This window comes from Silurus meridionalis, chromosome 13 (genome assembly GCF_014805685.1).
Source record: "Silurus meridionalis isolate SWU-2019-XX chromosome 13, ASM1480568v1, whole genome shotgun sequence".
Classification (NCBI taxonomy): domain Eukaryota; kingdom Metazoa; phylum Chordata; class Actinopteri; order Siluriformes; family Siluridae; genus Silurus; species Silurus meridionalis.
The window spans coordinates 1,623,889-1,641,388 of NC_060896.1; the positions used below are offsets into that span (position 1 = coordinate 1,623,889).

Sequence of the window (17,500 nt, forward strand, 5' to 3'; positions counted from 1 at the left end):
TGATGAGGGAGGCAGCTAGAAAAGTACTTGGTGTGACATCTGGAAATAGAAAGGAAGACAAGGAGACGTGGTGGTGGAATGAGGAAGTGCAGGAGAGCATAAGGAGAAAGAGGTTGGCAAAACAGAAGTGGGATAGACAGAGTGATGAGAAAAGTAGGCAGGAGTACAAGGAGATGCGGCAGCAGGTTAAGAGGGATGTGGCGAAAGCCAAGGAAAAGGCATATGAGGAGCTGTATGAGAGGTTGGACACTAAGGAAGGAGAAAAGGATTTGTACCGATTGGCCAGGCAGAGGGACCGAGCTGGAAAGGATGTACTGCAAGTTAGAGCAGTAAAGGATGGAGAGGAAATGTGTTGACTAGTGAGGAGAGTGTGTTGAGAAGGTGGAGGGAGTATTTTGAGCAGCTGATGAATGAGGAAAATCAGAGAGAGAGAAGGTTGGATGATGTGGAGATGGTGAAGCAGGATGTAGATAAGATTAGTAAGGAGGAAGTGAGAGCAGCGATTAAGAGGATGAAGAGTGGAAAGTCGGTTGGACCAGATGACATACCGGTGGAAGCGTGGAGATGTTTAGGAGAGATGGCAGTGGGGTTTTGACCAGATTGTTTAACAGGATTTTGGAAGGTGAGAAGATGCCTGAGGAATGGAGAAAGAGTGTGCTGGTACCGATCTTTAAGCATAAAGGAGATGTGCAGACCTGCAGTAACTACAGGGGTATTAAGTTGATCAGTCACACCATGAAGTTATGGGAAAGAGTAGTGGAAGCCAGGCTGAGAGAAGAGGTGACCATCTGTGAGCAACAGTATGGTTTCATGCCGAGGAAGAGCACCACAGATGCCATATTTGCTTTGAGAATGTTGATGGAGAAGTATAGAGAAGGACAGAAGGAATTGCATTGTGTATTTGTGGATTTAGAGAAGGCGTCGACAGGGTGCCAAGAGAGGAGTTGTGGTACTGTATGAGGAAGTCAGGTGTGTCGGAGAAGTATGTAAGGGTGGTGCAGGACATGTATGAGGACAGTGTGACGGCAGTGAAGTGTGCAGTAGGTACGACAGACTGGTTTAGAGTGAAGGTTGGACTGCATCAAGGATCGGCCCTGAGCCCTTTCCTGTTTGCAGTGGTGATGGACAGGTTGACGGACGAGGTCAGACAGGAGTCTCCCTGGACTATGATGTTTGCGGATGATATTGTGATTTGTTGTGAGAGTAGGGAGCAGGTTGAGAAGAGCCTGGAGAGGTGGAGATATGCACTGGAGAGAAGGGGAATGAAACTCAGTAGGAGTAAGACAGAGTACATGTGTGTGAATGAGAGGGAGGGCAGTGGAGTGGTGCGGTTGCAGGAGAAGAGCTTCAGAAGGTGGAGGAATTCAGGTACCTGGGTTCAACAGTGCAAAGTAATGGAGAGTGTGTTAGAGAAGTGAAGAAAAGAGTGCAGGCAGGGTGGAGTGGGTGGAGAAGAGTGACAGGAGTGATTTGTGATAGTAGGGTATCTGCAAAATTGAAAGGAAAGTTTATAGGACTGTGGTGAGACCTGCGATGTTGTATGGTTTAGAGACAGTGGCATTGAGTAAAAGACAGGAGGTGGAGCTGGAGGTAGCAGAGCTAAAGATGTTGAGGTTTTCGTTGGGAGTGACGAGGATGGATAAGATTAGAAATGAGTTTATTAGAGGGACAGCGCATGTAGGATGTTTTGGTGACAAGGTGAGGAGGCGAGATTGAGATGGTTTGGACATGTGCAGAGGAGGGACATAAATTATATTGGTAGAAGAATGCTGAGGATGGAGCCACCAGGTAGGAGGAAAAGAGGAAGGCCAAAAGGAGGTTCATGGATGTGGTGAGGAAGACATGCAGGTAGTTGGTGTAAAAGAGGCAGATGTAGAGGACAGGGTGGTGTGGAGACGGATGATCCGCTGTGGCGACCCCTAATGGGAGCAGCCAAAGAAGAAGAAGAAGAAGAATTTATATGTATATTAATTTATATTATATTTATAATGTAAATGTTATACATATAAAACGTATGGTTTAAAATTAAGGTTTTATTTAGGATTTGATTTTTAGCTCTGCTGAGAGATGAAGAATCATCAGCTCTGTCTGTTCTCTCAATTATACCATAATGCACTTTCATACAGCTGCTGTCTCAGACCCTGAGTGTGTGTGTGTGTGTGTGTGTGTGTGTGTGTGTGTGTGTGTGTGTGTGTGTGAGAGAGAGACTCTTACAGAAACATGAGTCTGATACTAAAATTGGAATGAACATTAAGAGCTGGAGCCGTAACACACACCAACGCTGATCTGATCACACTGAGACACGACGTGTGTGTGTGTGTGTGTGTGTGTGTGTGTGTGTGTGTGTGTGTGTGTGTGTGTGTGTGTACCTTGTCTGCGAAGTGCTGAATGATGAAGGCTTTATTAGACATACGCGGCTTCTCGAAAAGTGCACACGTCTTCAGATGAGTGTTATAGAGCTTCTGAGCCCACGTGTCATCTGAACCTCTCGGCATCTATAAACACACACACACACACACACACACACACACACGCGCACAGGTTAATGAGCATAAAAATAAAGATTTAAAACAGAAACATGATACATAAATATAGAAAAGAGTGATGGAGAAAGAAGGAAAATCATAGGCACACACACAGACAGGCAAATAGATTGGCAGATTCTGTAGATAGATAGATAGATAAATAGATAGATAGATAGATAGATAGATAGATAGATAGATAGATAGATAGATAGATAGATAGATAGATAGATAGATAGATAGATAGATAGATAGATAGATAGATAGATAGATAGATAGATCACATGGCAGAGAATGGAAAAGAAATAGGGGAAAAAGAAGAAAGCAGAAAGAGAAGAGAATGGGGTTTATAGTTATAGTGAACTACAGAAAGAGAAAGAGGGAATAAAAGAGAGATGAAGGTGAAGTGGTAAATAGTAACAGAGTTAATAGTAAATAAGAACAAAATAGTGGGCGGAGTTTAAACAGAAAGTGGGTGTTACCCTGCACTCCTCGTCTAACAGGTCGAGCACGCCCAGCTTGGCCTCGATCAGATTAATGCAGGGCTGATTATCGTAGAAATCAATCAGCGTCCAGGGGATCTGCTCCTTCATATACTCCTCCTGCTCCAGCTTAAACACGTGCTGCACACAAAACAGGCACAACCAGGGTTCACTAATACTCACTACCGCTCACTAGTGCCCACTACTACTCACTAATGCTCACTTATACTCACTACTGCTCTCTACTGATCACTAGTGTACACTACTATTCGCTCCTTCTTACTAATACTCACTACTGCTCACTTATACTCACCACTGCTCACTAATGTACACTACTATTCACTACTGCTCACTAATACTCACTCCTGCTCTCTACTGATCACTAGTGTACACTACTATTCACTACTCCTCACTAATACTCACTACTGCTCACATACTCACTACTGATCACTAGTGTACACTACTATTCACTACTCCTCACTAATACTCACTACTGCTCACTTTTACTCACTACCAATCACTAGTGTACACTACTATTCACTACTCCTCACTAATACTCACTACTGCTCACTGGTGTACACTACTATTCACTACTCCTCACTAATACTCACTACTGCTCACATACTCACTACTGATCACTAGTGTACACTACTATTCACTACTCCTCACTAATACTCACTACTGCTCACTTATACTCACTACCAATCACTAGTGTACACTACTATTCACTACTCCTCACTAATACTCACTACTGCTCACTGGTGTACACTACTTTTCACTACTGCTCACTAATACTCACTACTGCTCACTTATACTCACTAATACTTACTACTGTTCACTAGTGCCCACTACTACTCACTCATGCTCACTAATACTCACTACTACTTACTAATGCTCAATAATATTCTCACTAATACAATAATGCTAAATAGGTCGCACATACTAACAAATACACAGAAATATTAACTAAAACATTACACATATTACAATAACACAGAAATCACACACATTCTCACAATGATACACACAAATACGTCAAATATTCAGATAAATAAACTCTCTCTCAGTGTAGATTTAGAATCACGGTGAGTGGTGAAGGATGTGAAGGAAACAGGAAGCTCACCATGTTAAACTGCTGCTGGAGTTTCTCATTAGCGTAGTTGATACAGAACTGCTCAAAGCTGTTAATCTCAAAGGTTTCAAACCTGCAATAAAAAGTTTCCCTAGATTAACCCTAGATTTTCATTTACTGACTTCATTCATAATAAGATCATTTTATTACAGGAGATTACAAAATGGCTTCCACACCAGCGTGTGTGTGGTTTCAGGGTTAAAGGGAGCAGCTACACACCCGTAGATGTCCAGCACGCCGATGAACGAGTGCTGTTTGACGGACGAGTGCAGCGCCTTGTTGACGTGCTCCACGATCCAGTTGAAGAGTTTGGCGTAGATGTGTTTGGCCAGAGCGTCTCTGGAGTTCATGGCCTGCAACCTGGGAACGGGTTTAATGTACGTCTCGGTCGCCGTCTTCAGCTTCTTATGGCACAGCCAGTGAGCCATGTCCTGATAGGCCACGCCCAGGAGATCACAGAACACGCTCAGGTGGCTGTTATTGGGCTGGGGTGAGGGAAGAACCAATCAGGAGCCAAGGTACAGCATGAGATTATAACATCTTCTGGAGCCATTCTATGTACATTGTAATATGTACATTGAACAGTTGTGTGTTTATAATGTGTGTGTGTGTGTGTGTGTGTGTGTGTGTGTGTGTGTATTCACCGGTATCATGCTGCTGTCTGCATCTCTATCCTTCACCTCCACGTTGCCCAGGTGCAAGATGGCCGCCAGGACCTGGAACAGCCCCTTCTGATACGACTCGTTAATGCCTGATAACAACAACAAGAGCAAACACACAACTGTTACACAACACTACACACAATATAGTGCACATGCACTACTACACATCACTTTAACACCATACTGTCAAACGTTATCAGCATACGACTCACGTGAGATTATCTACACAACACTATTACACTGTACTCACAACTATATACACTACTCAAATACAAACCTATATCATAAACACACACACACACACACACACACACACACACACACACACACACACACACACACAGCAGATCTTACCCAGCAGTGTGAAGGCATTCCTAGTGGTAGACATCTCCTTTGCATCATCCACTCCATCAATAACCGGGTTTCGTCCCTGTTTGGTGTAGTGAAATTCATTTGCACTGCCTGCATACACACACACACACACACACACACACACACACACACACACACACACACACACACCGTGAATATCTTTCAGAATTTTATGAACAAATACACAAACAGAAAAACGCAAAAACACAAACAGGAAGTGATGAAAAATACAGGAAGTATCTTCAGACACCTCTGGAGATATTAATGAAGACTCGGTCTGTTGCTCGGCAACAGAACACTGATTGTGAAAATGCTGCATTACATCATACACGTGAGGGCATGTGCACACACATACGCACACTCTTCAACAGCGTGTCAGTTGGACAGGAAATCAGTTGTTGTGTGTGTGTGTGTGTGTGTGTGTGTGTGTGTGTGTGTGTGTGTGCTAGTAATAGACACGGTGTGTAAGAAAGCAAGCTGTCTCTCTGCAGGATCACGCTGATCCCCAGTTTCCATCCTACATCAACTCACACACACACACACACACACACACACACACACACACACACACACACACACACACACACACACACATCCCTAACAAATGATTTAAAAAACACAAAATAAATAAATAATAATAAAAAAATAGATATATTTTGCCAGGTTAGTAAATGTATTCAAATTTTCTAATTACCGTACATTTTTTCCCAGATTTTTCTGTTAATGTGGAAAAGAATTATCTGAAATAAAGCATGAAAATCATTAGTTTAGAGAAAATAATACATTTAAAAATCAAATAAAATAAAAAATAAACAAACACCCTCCTGTTTTATGGCAAAGTAAAATAAGTTGTATTTTTCCACAATAAAATTTTACATTATTATTTAATTATTCTTTTCCACAATTCTTTCACTTTCATTACTTTTGTAAAAATAAACAACAGCATTAAGAACATTCATGTTCAATATTTTTTTATTAGAAACACTATTTATACCATTTTTAATTATTTCTTTTTATTATTATTATTATTATTATTTTTATTATTATTGTATTTTCCCCCAAAAATGATTTTTTTTTTTTTACATATTTATTAATGTTTTTTATTTCTTTATTGTTTTTTTTTTTTGGTCAACATTTTATTCACTTTTTATTATTGTGATTTTCAGTTTTGTACATTGTCACCAAGTGAACAACGTGGCCAAAAGTATTGGGACACAATTTTTCCAGCCATATGTGGTTCTTCTACAACTTTTACCTTAAAGTTGGAGAGACACAGTTATATATCGTACGTTTCTGGATGCAGGAACACGGAATGTTTCCCTTCACTTGAACTAGGAGACCCAGACCTGCTCCAGCATGACAATGCTCCTGTGCACTAAACCTGCTCCATGAAGATGGGCTTTCCATGGGTTGAAGTGGAAGATCTCCTGCTACAGAGCTTTAAACTCTACTGAACAGCTTTGGGGTGAAAGTGAAAGCTGACTCCATGCCAGGCCTCCTCACCTCCTCACCTACATCACTACCTGACCTTACTAACACGCTTGTGGCTGAAAGAATCTCCACAAGATCTAGTGGAACATCTTCCCAGAAGGTTACAATGACAGTAAATGGAGACTAAAATTGGAATAAGACATTCAAAAAGATTGTTGTAAAAGTGTCCACAAACTTTTGTCCTGGGACACATTCAGTTATTTTGAATGGTATTTTCCCCCCACTAGTGTGTGTGTGTGTGTGCGTGTGTAAAACTCACTGAGATTTAGGCTCTTGAACTCAGGAAGGAGGGATGAGGCACAGAGCTGGTAGAAGATGTGATAATTCCTCTCCTCATCCGCCTGCGTAAAGATGGAGCGAGCCAGATATCAAAACTAGCATGCTAGTCAGTAGGTATACTAGCATGCGCCATGCTAACAGACACATATGGTCATATTTGTTCTTCTATCTAACTAGCATGCTAATCTCACAGCATACTAACTAGCGTGCCTTGTGTGACGTACAACTGTAAAACTTTCACTTCATCACATGTAGCATCATGCTAATCCTGCTCAGGAATGATCTGAGAGCCACGCCCAAAAAAAAAAGTCATAATAACATTCACCACATTCCTCTGTGTGTGTGTGTGTGTGTGTGTGTGTGTGTGTGTGTGTGTGTGTCTGTGTTTATATAACACTAGGCCAGCATGTTTAACTTCATTATCTACGTTCCTGATTAGCCGTAACACTTCAGTCGTGTGTGAAATGTTTTTATTCACCTGGTTGTAGTCTTAAAGGTCCATGCTAGGTGTTAGCCTGCTGGGCTAATTTACAGTTAGCATGCTAGGTTGTATAAAAAACCCAGCTAATGATTATCACTTAATAAACAGAAAGACCACAGTAGTGCATTATGGGTAATGCACACAGTCCATTCGCCACTAAGAATAACACCTTATCTATCTATCTATCTATCTATCTATCTATCTATCTATCTATCTATCTATCTATCTATCTATCTATCTATCTATCTATCTATCTATCTATCTATCTATCTATCTATCTATCTATCTATCTATCTGTCCATCAGCTAATTCACCTTTCTATCTATCCCACCATATATACATCTGTATGTCGTACTACTGTCCATACATCTATAGTACCTGATAGTATCAGTCTGTTCATCCATTCATCTAAGCGTCTCTCAGTCCATTTTTCTGTCTGTCTGTCTGCCAAACTATCTGTCCTTCTATCCCTTTATCTGTGTATCTGTTTCTACACTAGTTCATCTAAGCATCTGTTTGCAATTTCTGTCTGTCTGTGTGTCCTCTCTATCCATCTCTCCATACATACATCTGTATGTCCTACTACTGTCCAACCATCTATAGTACCCAATAGTATCTCTTCCATCCATCCATCCATCCATCCATCCATCCATCCATCCATCCATCCATCCACCCATCCATCCATCCATCTCTCAGTCCATTGTCCTGTCTGTCTGCCAAAAAGTTGGTCCTTTAATCTATCTTTGTGTGTATTTATCTGTCTGTTCAGTAGTTCATTTATCCATCTGTTTGTCCATTTACCTGTCTTTCAGCCAATCTACCTCTCTGTCTGTGTCTTTTCTACTTCTCTCTCCATGTATACATCTCTGTTCTCTCCATCCATGTGTATCTGTCCATTAGTGCATCTAAGCAACCTGTCTTCCTGTCCGTCTACTCATCTTTCTATACACTCATCTATTTGTCCTAATATTCATCTACCTGTCTATGCATCTTTCTCTTTCTATATGTACACGTCTGGAAAACGGTCTTTCCTTCTATCCATCCATCAAAATGTCTGTTGATCCACCAGTCTCTCTCCCCATCTTCTAGTATATCTAAGGTTTGTCTGTCTGTCTATTAAACCTCTGCCTTTCGATTCATCTAATAGTGTACATGTCTGTCTGTCTGTCTGTCTGTCTGTCTGTCTGTCTGTCTGTCTGTCTGTCGATCCACACATCTGCCCATCTAGCTTTTCTCTATTGATGTACCTCCATATTTCTGTCAGTAATCAGTCCATTTAAGCATCTGTCTACTAATCTGTCTGTCTGTCTGTCTGTGTGTCCTCTCTATCCATCTCTCCATACATACATCTGTATGTCCTACTACTGTCCAACCATCTATAGTACCCAATAGTATCTCTTCCATCCATCCATCCATCCATCCATCCATCCATCCATCCATCCATCCATCCACCCATCCATCCATCCATCTCTCAGTCCATTGTCCTGTCTGTCTGCCAAAAAGTTGGTCCTTTAATCTATCTTTGTGTGTATTTATCTGTCTGTTCAGTAGTTCATTTATCCATCTGTTTGTCCATTTACCTGTCTTTCAGCCAATCTACCTCTCTGTCTGTGTCTTTTCTACTTCTCTCTCCATGTATACATCTCTGTTCTCTCCATCCATGTGTATCTGTCCATTAGTGCATCTAAGCAACCTGTCTTCCTGTCCGTCTACTCATCTTTCTATACACTCATCTATTTGTCCTAATATTCATCTACCTGTCTATGCATCTTTCTCTTTCTCTATGTACACGTCTGGAAAACGGTCTTTCCTTCTATCCATCCATCAAAATGTCTGTTGATCCACCAGTCTCTCTCCCCATCTTCTAGTATATCTAAGGTTTGTCTGTCTGTCTATTAAACCTCTGCCTTTCGATTCATCTAATAGTGTACATGTCTGTCTGTCTGTCTGTCTGTCGATCCACACATCTGCCCATCTAGCTTTTTCTCTATTGATGTACCTCCATATTTCTGTCAGTAATCAGTCCATTTAAGCATCTGTCTACTAATCTGTCTGTCTGTCTGTCTGTCTGTCTGTCTGTCTGTTAAACAGGAAGTGGACTAAAGTAACGTCCAAGCCTCACCTGAAACACGACTCGCGACTTCTCCAGCAGGTACGTCCTCATGTTAGCTCCGATGATGTGGTAGCGTTTATCGAATCCGATCTCAATGTACTTCCCAAAGCGGCTGCTGTTGTCGTTCCTGGTGGTTTTGGCGTTCCCGATGGCCTGAAGATGAGAGACGAGGGGGTTTTATTCAACTGTGTAAGGAATAACGCGTGATTACAGAACCTTCGTTCCTCTGCAAAAGGTCAAGAAATCAATCCTGCAGAGCAATGCATCATGGGAAATCGTCAGAGTCCACTGGGACTGCAGTCAGCAGCAGAGTCTCGTGTATCTGCAGGCTTTTTTTCAGAAACAGTGTGAGGATTGAGGGGAAAAAACAAAGTCTAAATCTATAAATCTGAAAGCAGCACACACTTTCATGCTAATGCTAGCAAACACGTTATGGTAAGATCAGTGATCTTCCTGGACAACTTGGAGAACTCATTATTGCTCACTGGGGCAACCACCCTCTCGCCCGCCCGCCCGCCCATCCATCCATCCAACCATCCATCTTCTTTCTATTCATCCATCCATCCATCCATCCAACCATCCCCTCGCATCACTAAACAGACTTGCTCACTCTGTCTACCCAGGAGAACCTCCCCATGTTCTTCTACACCACTTCATCGCTACACCAACTTCCCTGTTTTCCAATATCAAAGCACGTATATCACACAAAACTGCATTAAGCTTCAAGCTTATCATTTCTCCATCAGGGCACAAGGAAGACTCTCTACTCCCTGACCATGTGTGGTAGCCTGAAGAGGATGTGCTCTTGGAGCTCCTCTGGATTGTGAATGTAGAAACAGGTCCTTACCTCCATGATGGGGTTGGAGGCCAGCACTTTGTCCTCGACGTTAGCCTCGCTGGCTGAACCGCTAACCGTAGCAAAGTATCGCATTGCGTACTTGGCTGAAACCGTCTTTCCAGCGCCGGACTCTCCACTGACAATGATGGACTGGTTCCTCTCGTCTCTGAGATGAGGAACCAAAAGAACGACAGGATGATGGACAGATGGTCTATTTGTCTATTTATGACTATTTATATATACAGGGAGTGCAGAATTATTAGGCAAGTTGTATTTTTGAGGATTAATTTTATTTGAGGATTTAATTTGAACAACAACCATGTTCTCAATGAACACAAAAAACTCATTAATATCAAAGCTGAATATTTTTGGAAGTAGTTTTTAGTTTTAGCTATTTTAGGGGGATATCTGTGTGTGCAGGTGACTATTACTGTGCATAATTATTAGGCAACAACAAAAACAAATTCATACCCATTTCAATTATTTATTTTACCAGTGAAACCAATATAACATCTCAACATTCACAAATATACATTTCTGACATTCAAAAACCAAACAAAAACAAATCAGTGACCAATATAGCCACCTTTCTTTGCAAGGACACTCAAAAGCCTGCCATCCATGGATTCTGTCAGTGTTTTGATCTGTTCACCATCAACATTGCGTGCAGCAGCAACCACAACCTCCCAGACACTGTTCAGAGAGGTGTACTGTTTTCCCTCCTTGTAAATCGCACATTTGATGATGGACCACAGGTTCTCAATGGGGTTCAGATCAGGTGAACAAGGAGGCCATATCATTAGATTTTCTTCTTTTATACCCTTTCTTGCCAGCCACGCTGTGGAGTACTTGGGCGTGTGTGATGGAGCATTGTCCTGCATGAAAATCATGTTTTCTTGAAGGATGCAGACTTCTTCCTGTACCACTGCTTGAAGAAGGTGTCTTCCAGAAACTGGCAGTAGGACTGGGAGTTCAGCTTGACTCCATCCTCAACCCGAAAAGGCCCCACAAGCTCATCTTTGATGATACCAGCCCAAACCAGTACTCCACCTCCACCTTGCTGGCGTCTGAGTCGGACTGGAGCTCTCTGCCCTTTACCAATCCAGCCACGGGCCCATCCATCTGGCCCATCAAGACTCACTCTCATTTCATCAGTCCATAAAACCTTAGAAAAATCAGTCTTGAGATATTTCTTGGCCCAGTCTTGACGTTTCAGCTTGTGTGTCTTGTTCAGTGGTGGTCGACTTTCTGCCTTTCTTACCTTGGCCATGTCTCTGAGTATTGCACACCTTGTGCTTTTGGGCACTCAGTGATGTTGCAGCTCTGAAATATGGCCAAACTGGTGGCAAGTGGCATCTTGGCAGCTGCACGCTTGACTTTTCTCAGTTCACGGGCAGTTATTTTGCGCCTTGGTTTTCCACACGCTTCTTGCGACCCTGTCGACTATTTTGAATGAAACGCTTGATTGTTCGATGATCACGCTTCAGAAGCTTGGCTATTTTAAGACTGCTGCATCCCTCTGCAATATATCTCACTATTTTTGACTTTTCTGAGCCTGTCAAGTCCTTCTTTTGACCCATTTTGCCAAAGGAAAGGAAGTTGCCTAATAATTATGCACACCTGATATAGGGTGTTGATGTCATTAGACCACACCCCTTCTCATTACAGAGATGCACATCACCTAATATGCTTAATTGGTAGTAGGCTTTCCAGCCTATACAGCTTGGAGTAAGACAACATGCATAACGAGGATGATGTGGTCAAAATACTCATTTGCCTAATAATTCTGCACTCCCTGTATAATAGTAATGAAAGTGTATAGAGTGTGTTTGTATATACACAAACTACTAAAAAGATGTGTGTGTGTGTGTGTGTGTGTGTGCTGCAGTAGGCAGTAAGATGACCTAGAAACCGTACTCTATCACACACACACACACACACACACACACACACACACTCAGACCACACCCCGACTATAACTCCTCCACATACACATACACATACACATACACACACACACACACACTCAGACCACACCCCGACTATAACTCCTCCACATACACATACACATACACACACACACACACACACACACACACACTTTCACACACCTGGCCATCTGTTTGTACGCCTCCTCAGCCACAGCGAATATGTGAGGGTCCATGTCCCCCATGTTCTGTCCGCTGTAAGCGTTAATGATGTCTGTGCCATAAATGGGCAGTGTTTCATACGGATTAATGGCCACCAGCACAATACCTGTGTAATGGAGAGAAAAACGGGGACATGACCATAAATCCAGACCTTAGAAAGAATACGATCCCAGAAGACTCGTGATTACCGCAGTAAGTGTAGATGAGTTTGGAGTCGATGAAGCGCACTTTCAGGTTGTGCAGCACGGCCGGTTCGTGAAGGTAACTCAGAGCCGTCAGGTCGTTTTCTCCCACCAGGATGTCGGGGTTGCGCAGGTGAGGCAGAGCTTTCGTCTTCGGGTCCAACTTATACTCCAGATCCTCACACACAAACACACCAAGAGAATCTTAAACCTCAATCTCAGTGAAGATGCATCAAATCATTTCCTCTTTTCTACCGCGATGTTTCAGTGAAACAGCAAACTACATCTGCATTGGACGATGAAGAGTTACGGAACAGTAATAAAGTACTCAAATAAAAGAAAGAACAGCCTATAAGAAAGAAAGGGAACAGTTCACAGGAGGGGGGAAAAACCGTCTGTATGCGAAAAGGAACAGCCTAAATACTGAAGAACAACCTAGAATTGAGTGAAAAGCCTAAAGGAGACATGGAACAGAAAGGGAAGAGCCTTTAACAGAAAGGGAAGAGCCTATTACATTAAGGAACAGCTAATCAAATATAACCTAAGGCCTACAGGAGGATGAGCAACAACAAAAATGTAAAAAAAAAAAAAACTAATTCTAGAGACAAGTATGTTCTGATTGACCAACTATGGGTGGGTCTCGGTCTCTCTCTCTCTCTCTCTCTCTCTCTCTCTCTCTCTCTCTCTCTCTCTCTCTCTCTCTCTCACCTTGCCATCTTCCAGCTGCAGATGCAGCGTTGCGTCCCCCTGTTTGTAGTCTTTGGTGAGCTCTGCTGACCTCCACACCTCCTCAGGGTCGGGGATCCACACCCGAGCATACTGCAACACACACACACACACACACACACACACACACACACACACACACACACACACACACACGGTTTAGCATGTATACACAAAGATCTTTCAATAAGCATGATTGTAAACAAAAGCTCTTCAGTTCCTTTATAGTGAGATCCCTCATTTGAAGAACAGAAGGAAGTGCTAGCATAAAGTAATTAGCCAGATTAGCTGCTAACAATCCTTATACCTGCTTACTTTATGCGTATCACAACACAGTTATTAAATATAATACTGCTAAATCCTCTATTAGCAGCTACAAAGATGTAAGGAGATTTACAAAGCCTCACACACACACACACACACAGCAGGAGGTCAGCTGACTGGACTGAAGACCATGTGAAACGCACTTAAGAGCGAAGGAAATCACACAAAGTTGAAATAAATAGCGTCTGGGCAACTAACAAATACTTCAGCTAGGTATCGATTGAGGTTTTTTTGCTGCTGTTATTATTTCTGGCTTCTTTACTCACTGAACTTGACCTTGAACATAACCTACACTGTGACCAAAAGTATTTAGACACCCAATCGTATCCTTTTTGAATATCCCATTTCACATGTAGTGCCTATTTGCTTTGATAATAAGCTCCATCCTTCTGGGGAGATGTTTCGTTAGATTTAATGGAGATTTGTGGAGATTTATTTAGTGGCGAGTGTGTGTTAGTGAAGTCAGGTACTGATGAAGATGAGAGGAAGCCTGGAGATCTTCCTCTCCAAAACACATTTAAAGCAGATCTCTATAGAGCTGGATTTGTGCACAGGGGCATTGTCATGCTGGCACAGGTTTGAGTCTCCTAGTTCAAGTTCATCCAATACAATTATGCACATCCAGCTTTGTGGAAAAAAGCACATATGGTTGGAAAAGTCGAGTGTCCCAATACTTTTGGCCGTAGTGTATTACAAGTAAAATATTTCACCATCAGAATGAATGTTACTCACAGGAATGAATGATAGGAAATTATTTAGGGAGGGATAAAGAGAATGTGTGTGTGTGTGTGTGTGTGTGTGTGTGTGTGTGTGTGTGGTTGGTATTTGACTCAAAGCCGTAGCGGCGTGTAAAGACTTGATTCTTTACTTGCGCAGTCCTCAACTCAGACCTTCATCTCTCCTGGAAATAAAGGCCGAGACATGGTGTGAACGTGTCTCTAACTAGTGATTCATATCGTTTTACGGTCCTCCACACGGGTCTCACACGTGACTGAAAGACTTCAGAGACTGAATCAGACCTGCATGCTAAATATCTGAATTTCTCTTTCAGCTTTTGAAAGTCAGAGCAAAAATCTCACCATGATGCTACAAAACTCATTAGGAGGAAAAAAAGGGAAGTGTACAGAGTGAAAACATTTGTGATACACTACAGTCAAACATGCAACTTTACATTACACCCAAACTTTTAACTTTACAGCTAAAGGAGTGACTTTACATTACATCCAGACGTGTTACTTTACATCCAGACGTGTTACTTTACAGCTAAAGGAGTGACTTTACATTACATCCAGACGTGTTACATTACATCCAGACGTGTTACTTTACATCCAGATGTGTTACTTTACAGCTAAAGGAGTTACTTTACAGCTAAAGGAGTTACTTTATATTACATCCAAACTTGTTACTTTACAGCTAAAGGAGTGACTTTACATTACATCCAGACGTGTTACTTTACATCCAGATGTGTTACTTTACATCTAAAGGAGTTACTTTACAGCTAAAGGAGTGTCTTTATATTACATCCAAACTTGTTACTTTACAGCTAAAGAAGTAACTGTGCATTGTGCATAACTGTGTAACATTAAACATTAAGCGAAACATGTAACATTATAGCCAAAGGTGTAACTTTTCACATACTTGTAACATTACAGCTAAAGTAAAGTAACTGCATTACATTCAAGGTTTCAACTTTACAGCAAAATGTGTACATTTACAGATTTAAAATGTATTTAACTCTGATTTAACTGTGCATTTCATCCAAACTTGTAACTTTTAACATTATGGCTAAAGATTTAACTTTACAGCTAAATTAGTTATTAGAAAGTAAAACTTTACAGCTTAACCTTACAGCTTAAGGTATAACTTTACTTATATTCAAACTTATATTATGACACGTCCTGTAATATTAAATCTCTCTGTGTCTGTTCATCTTCTCTTCCCGCTCAGTCTCTCTGTGTTAAAGCAGGTCTGAAGATTGTGTCCAGACTGAAGAGAAGCGAATCTGAGAAACGATGACTCATAAAAACAACCACGCCACAGACGCAACCCCGGCATCACCATGGCAACAGTACGGGTCTAAAAACGTAGCGATTTCTCAACCACGATCCGGTATGAACTCGCTGGCATTAAACCATGCTCTCTCACACACACACACACACACACACACACACACACACACACACACACACACACACACACACACACACACACTTCAGAGAGAGGAAATCACTGTACAGATCCTTATTCACTACTAACATTTAATTTTAGTCTGAATGACAGACAGTAATTAGGATGGTGATGATATACAGCACAAATTAATGCTAATCTGATCAAATCTTTTATAATATTTGATTATTAATATGCACTGAGGCTCGTCAGGGTCAGAAAGTCCGTCTCTGCTGCTCTAAACACTATCAAAATCACTAACTTATGCTTTAATCTGTCCAGGAATATGTATTTAATATTCCCAATAATCAATTCTCTTTATTTCATAGCTTTTCTCACAGGTGTGCTGAAAGGAGCAGCTCCACCAAGTGCAATTTTATGTTGGAGTTTCATCCAATCAGATTCCAGTCATCACATTGACTATTTTCATTAAGCCTTCAGAAATAAACAGCGGCTCTTTGAAGCTATAAATCCATGTCGCTTGAAGCTGTTGCTTTAACCAATTAGATGGCGACACCGAGGCCACACGATCACGTCAGCATTTTCACGTCCTTTGATTGGACGTTCAGAGAGCACATTAGTCAGAGCTCGCAAACTGCATCTGTAGCAAACTGCACAAACTCAAATATATTTGTGTTAATTAATCCCACAATCACCGACAGAGGAGAAGAAACTGATCTGGTCACAGATTCACTTACAAGGACGTTTACCAGATGGACTTTTCAAGAAAAGCTGGACATCGTGCGGAAAAGTCGACCAAACAGTTCAGAACAGTTACAATCTTTTATAAAGCCTTTATATTTTAGCATCTGTCCTGTAGAAACCCCGGGGTGATGTGATGAGGTGAATATCGACGCTTCTGCTGGAGATGATGTATGTGGAGGTGTGTGTGTGTGTGTGTGTGTGTGTTTCTGCTGGAGATGATGTATGTGGAGGTGCAGTTGTGGCTCCAGTGAAAGGAGACGTGTTGAATTGTGTTCATTGGGTTTCTTGCTTTAGTGATGATGTTTATTCTCACTGTATGAGATCCTGTGTGTGATGCAGCTCTGATCTACTGCACTTCTCTATAATACTGATGCTTTCTGTAGACGTGGAGTCGTAATGATGGGATTAAGAGCTGGATTGGTTTCAGTAGAACACCACTGAAGGCCTGGAGGTAAAACATGCATGACCTGCTACTGATAATACTACAGTCCTACTACAATCCCCCAAGTTCCCCTTAGAATTAAAGAAACATAAAATTAAAGAAAAGGAAAGTAGGAACTTGCTTTAGTTTCTACTTGGAAATCCCATTTACCTACTTTTTACTTTTAACAAGACATTACAAAGAAGAATAACACTTGGAACAAAGCTAGGCTAATTAGACACATTCCACATTAGCTAGGTGTGTTGAGATGTAAATAATTGTATTTGTGGTTAATGCGTTGGTTGTAGCCTTGTAAACTCCGGTTGCTACAATCTTTTGTCACTGGATTTTAAAAACAATATGGTGAACAGGCCACGCCCACCAAGAGACCAGCTCTCAGCTCAGCTCAGCTCAGCTCAACAGATTAATTACACCTCCACTGCAATAACACGAC

The 17,500-nt window shown here is 41.6% G+C and overlaps 1 protein-coding gene across 1 annotated transcript in view; it reads right to left on the reverse strand.

The window, feature by feature from the left end:
* Nucleotides 1-17,500, reverse strand: part of myo5aa (myosin VAa) — a 57,474-nt gene that overhangs the window by 29,553 nt on the left and 10,421 nt on the right. The window contains 12 exon segments of the mRNA XM_046864194.1: nt 2,370-2,495; nt 3,005-3,145; nt 4,128-4,209; nt 4,356-4,621; nt 4,781-4,887; nt 5,153-5,260; nt 6,921-7,002; nt 9,544-9,687; nt 10,382-10,538; nt 12,484-12,628; nt 12,711-12,882; nt 13,413-13,523. Of these exon segments, the coding sequence (XP_046720150.1) occupies nt 2,370-2,495; nt 3,005-3,145; nt 4,128-4,209; nt 4,356-4,621; nt 4,781-4,887; nt 5,153-5,260; nt 6,921-7,002; nt 9,544-9,687; nt 10,382-10,538; nt 12,484-12,628; nt 12,711-12,882; nt 13,413-13,523 (1,641 nt within the window).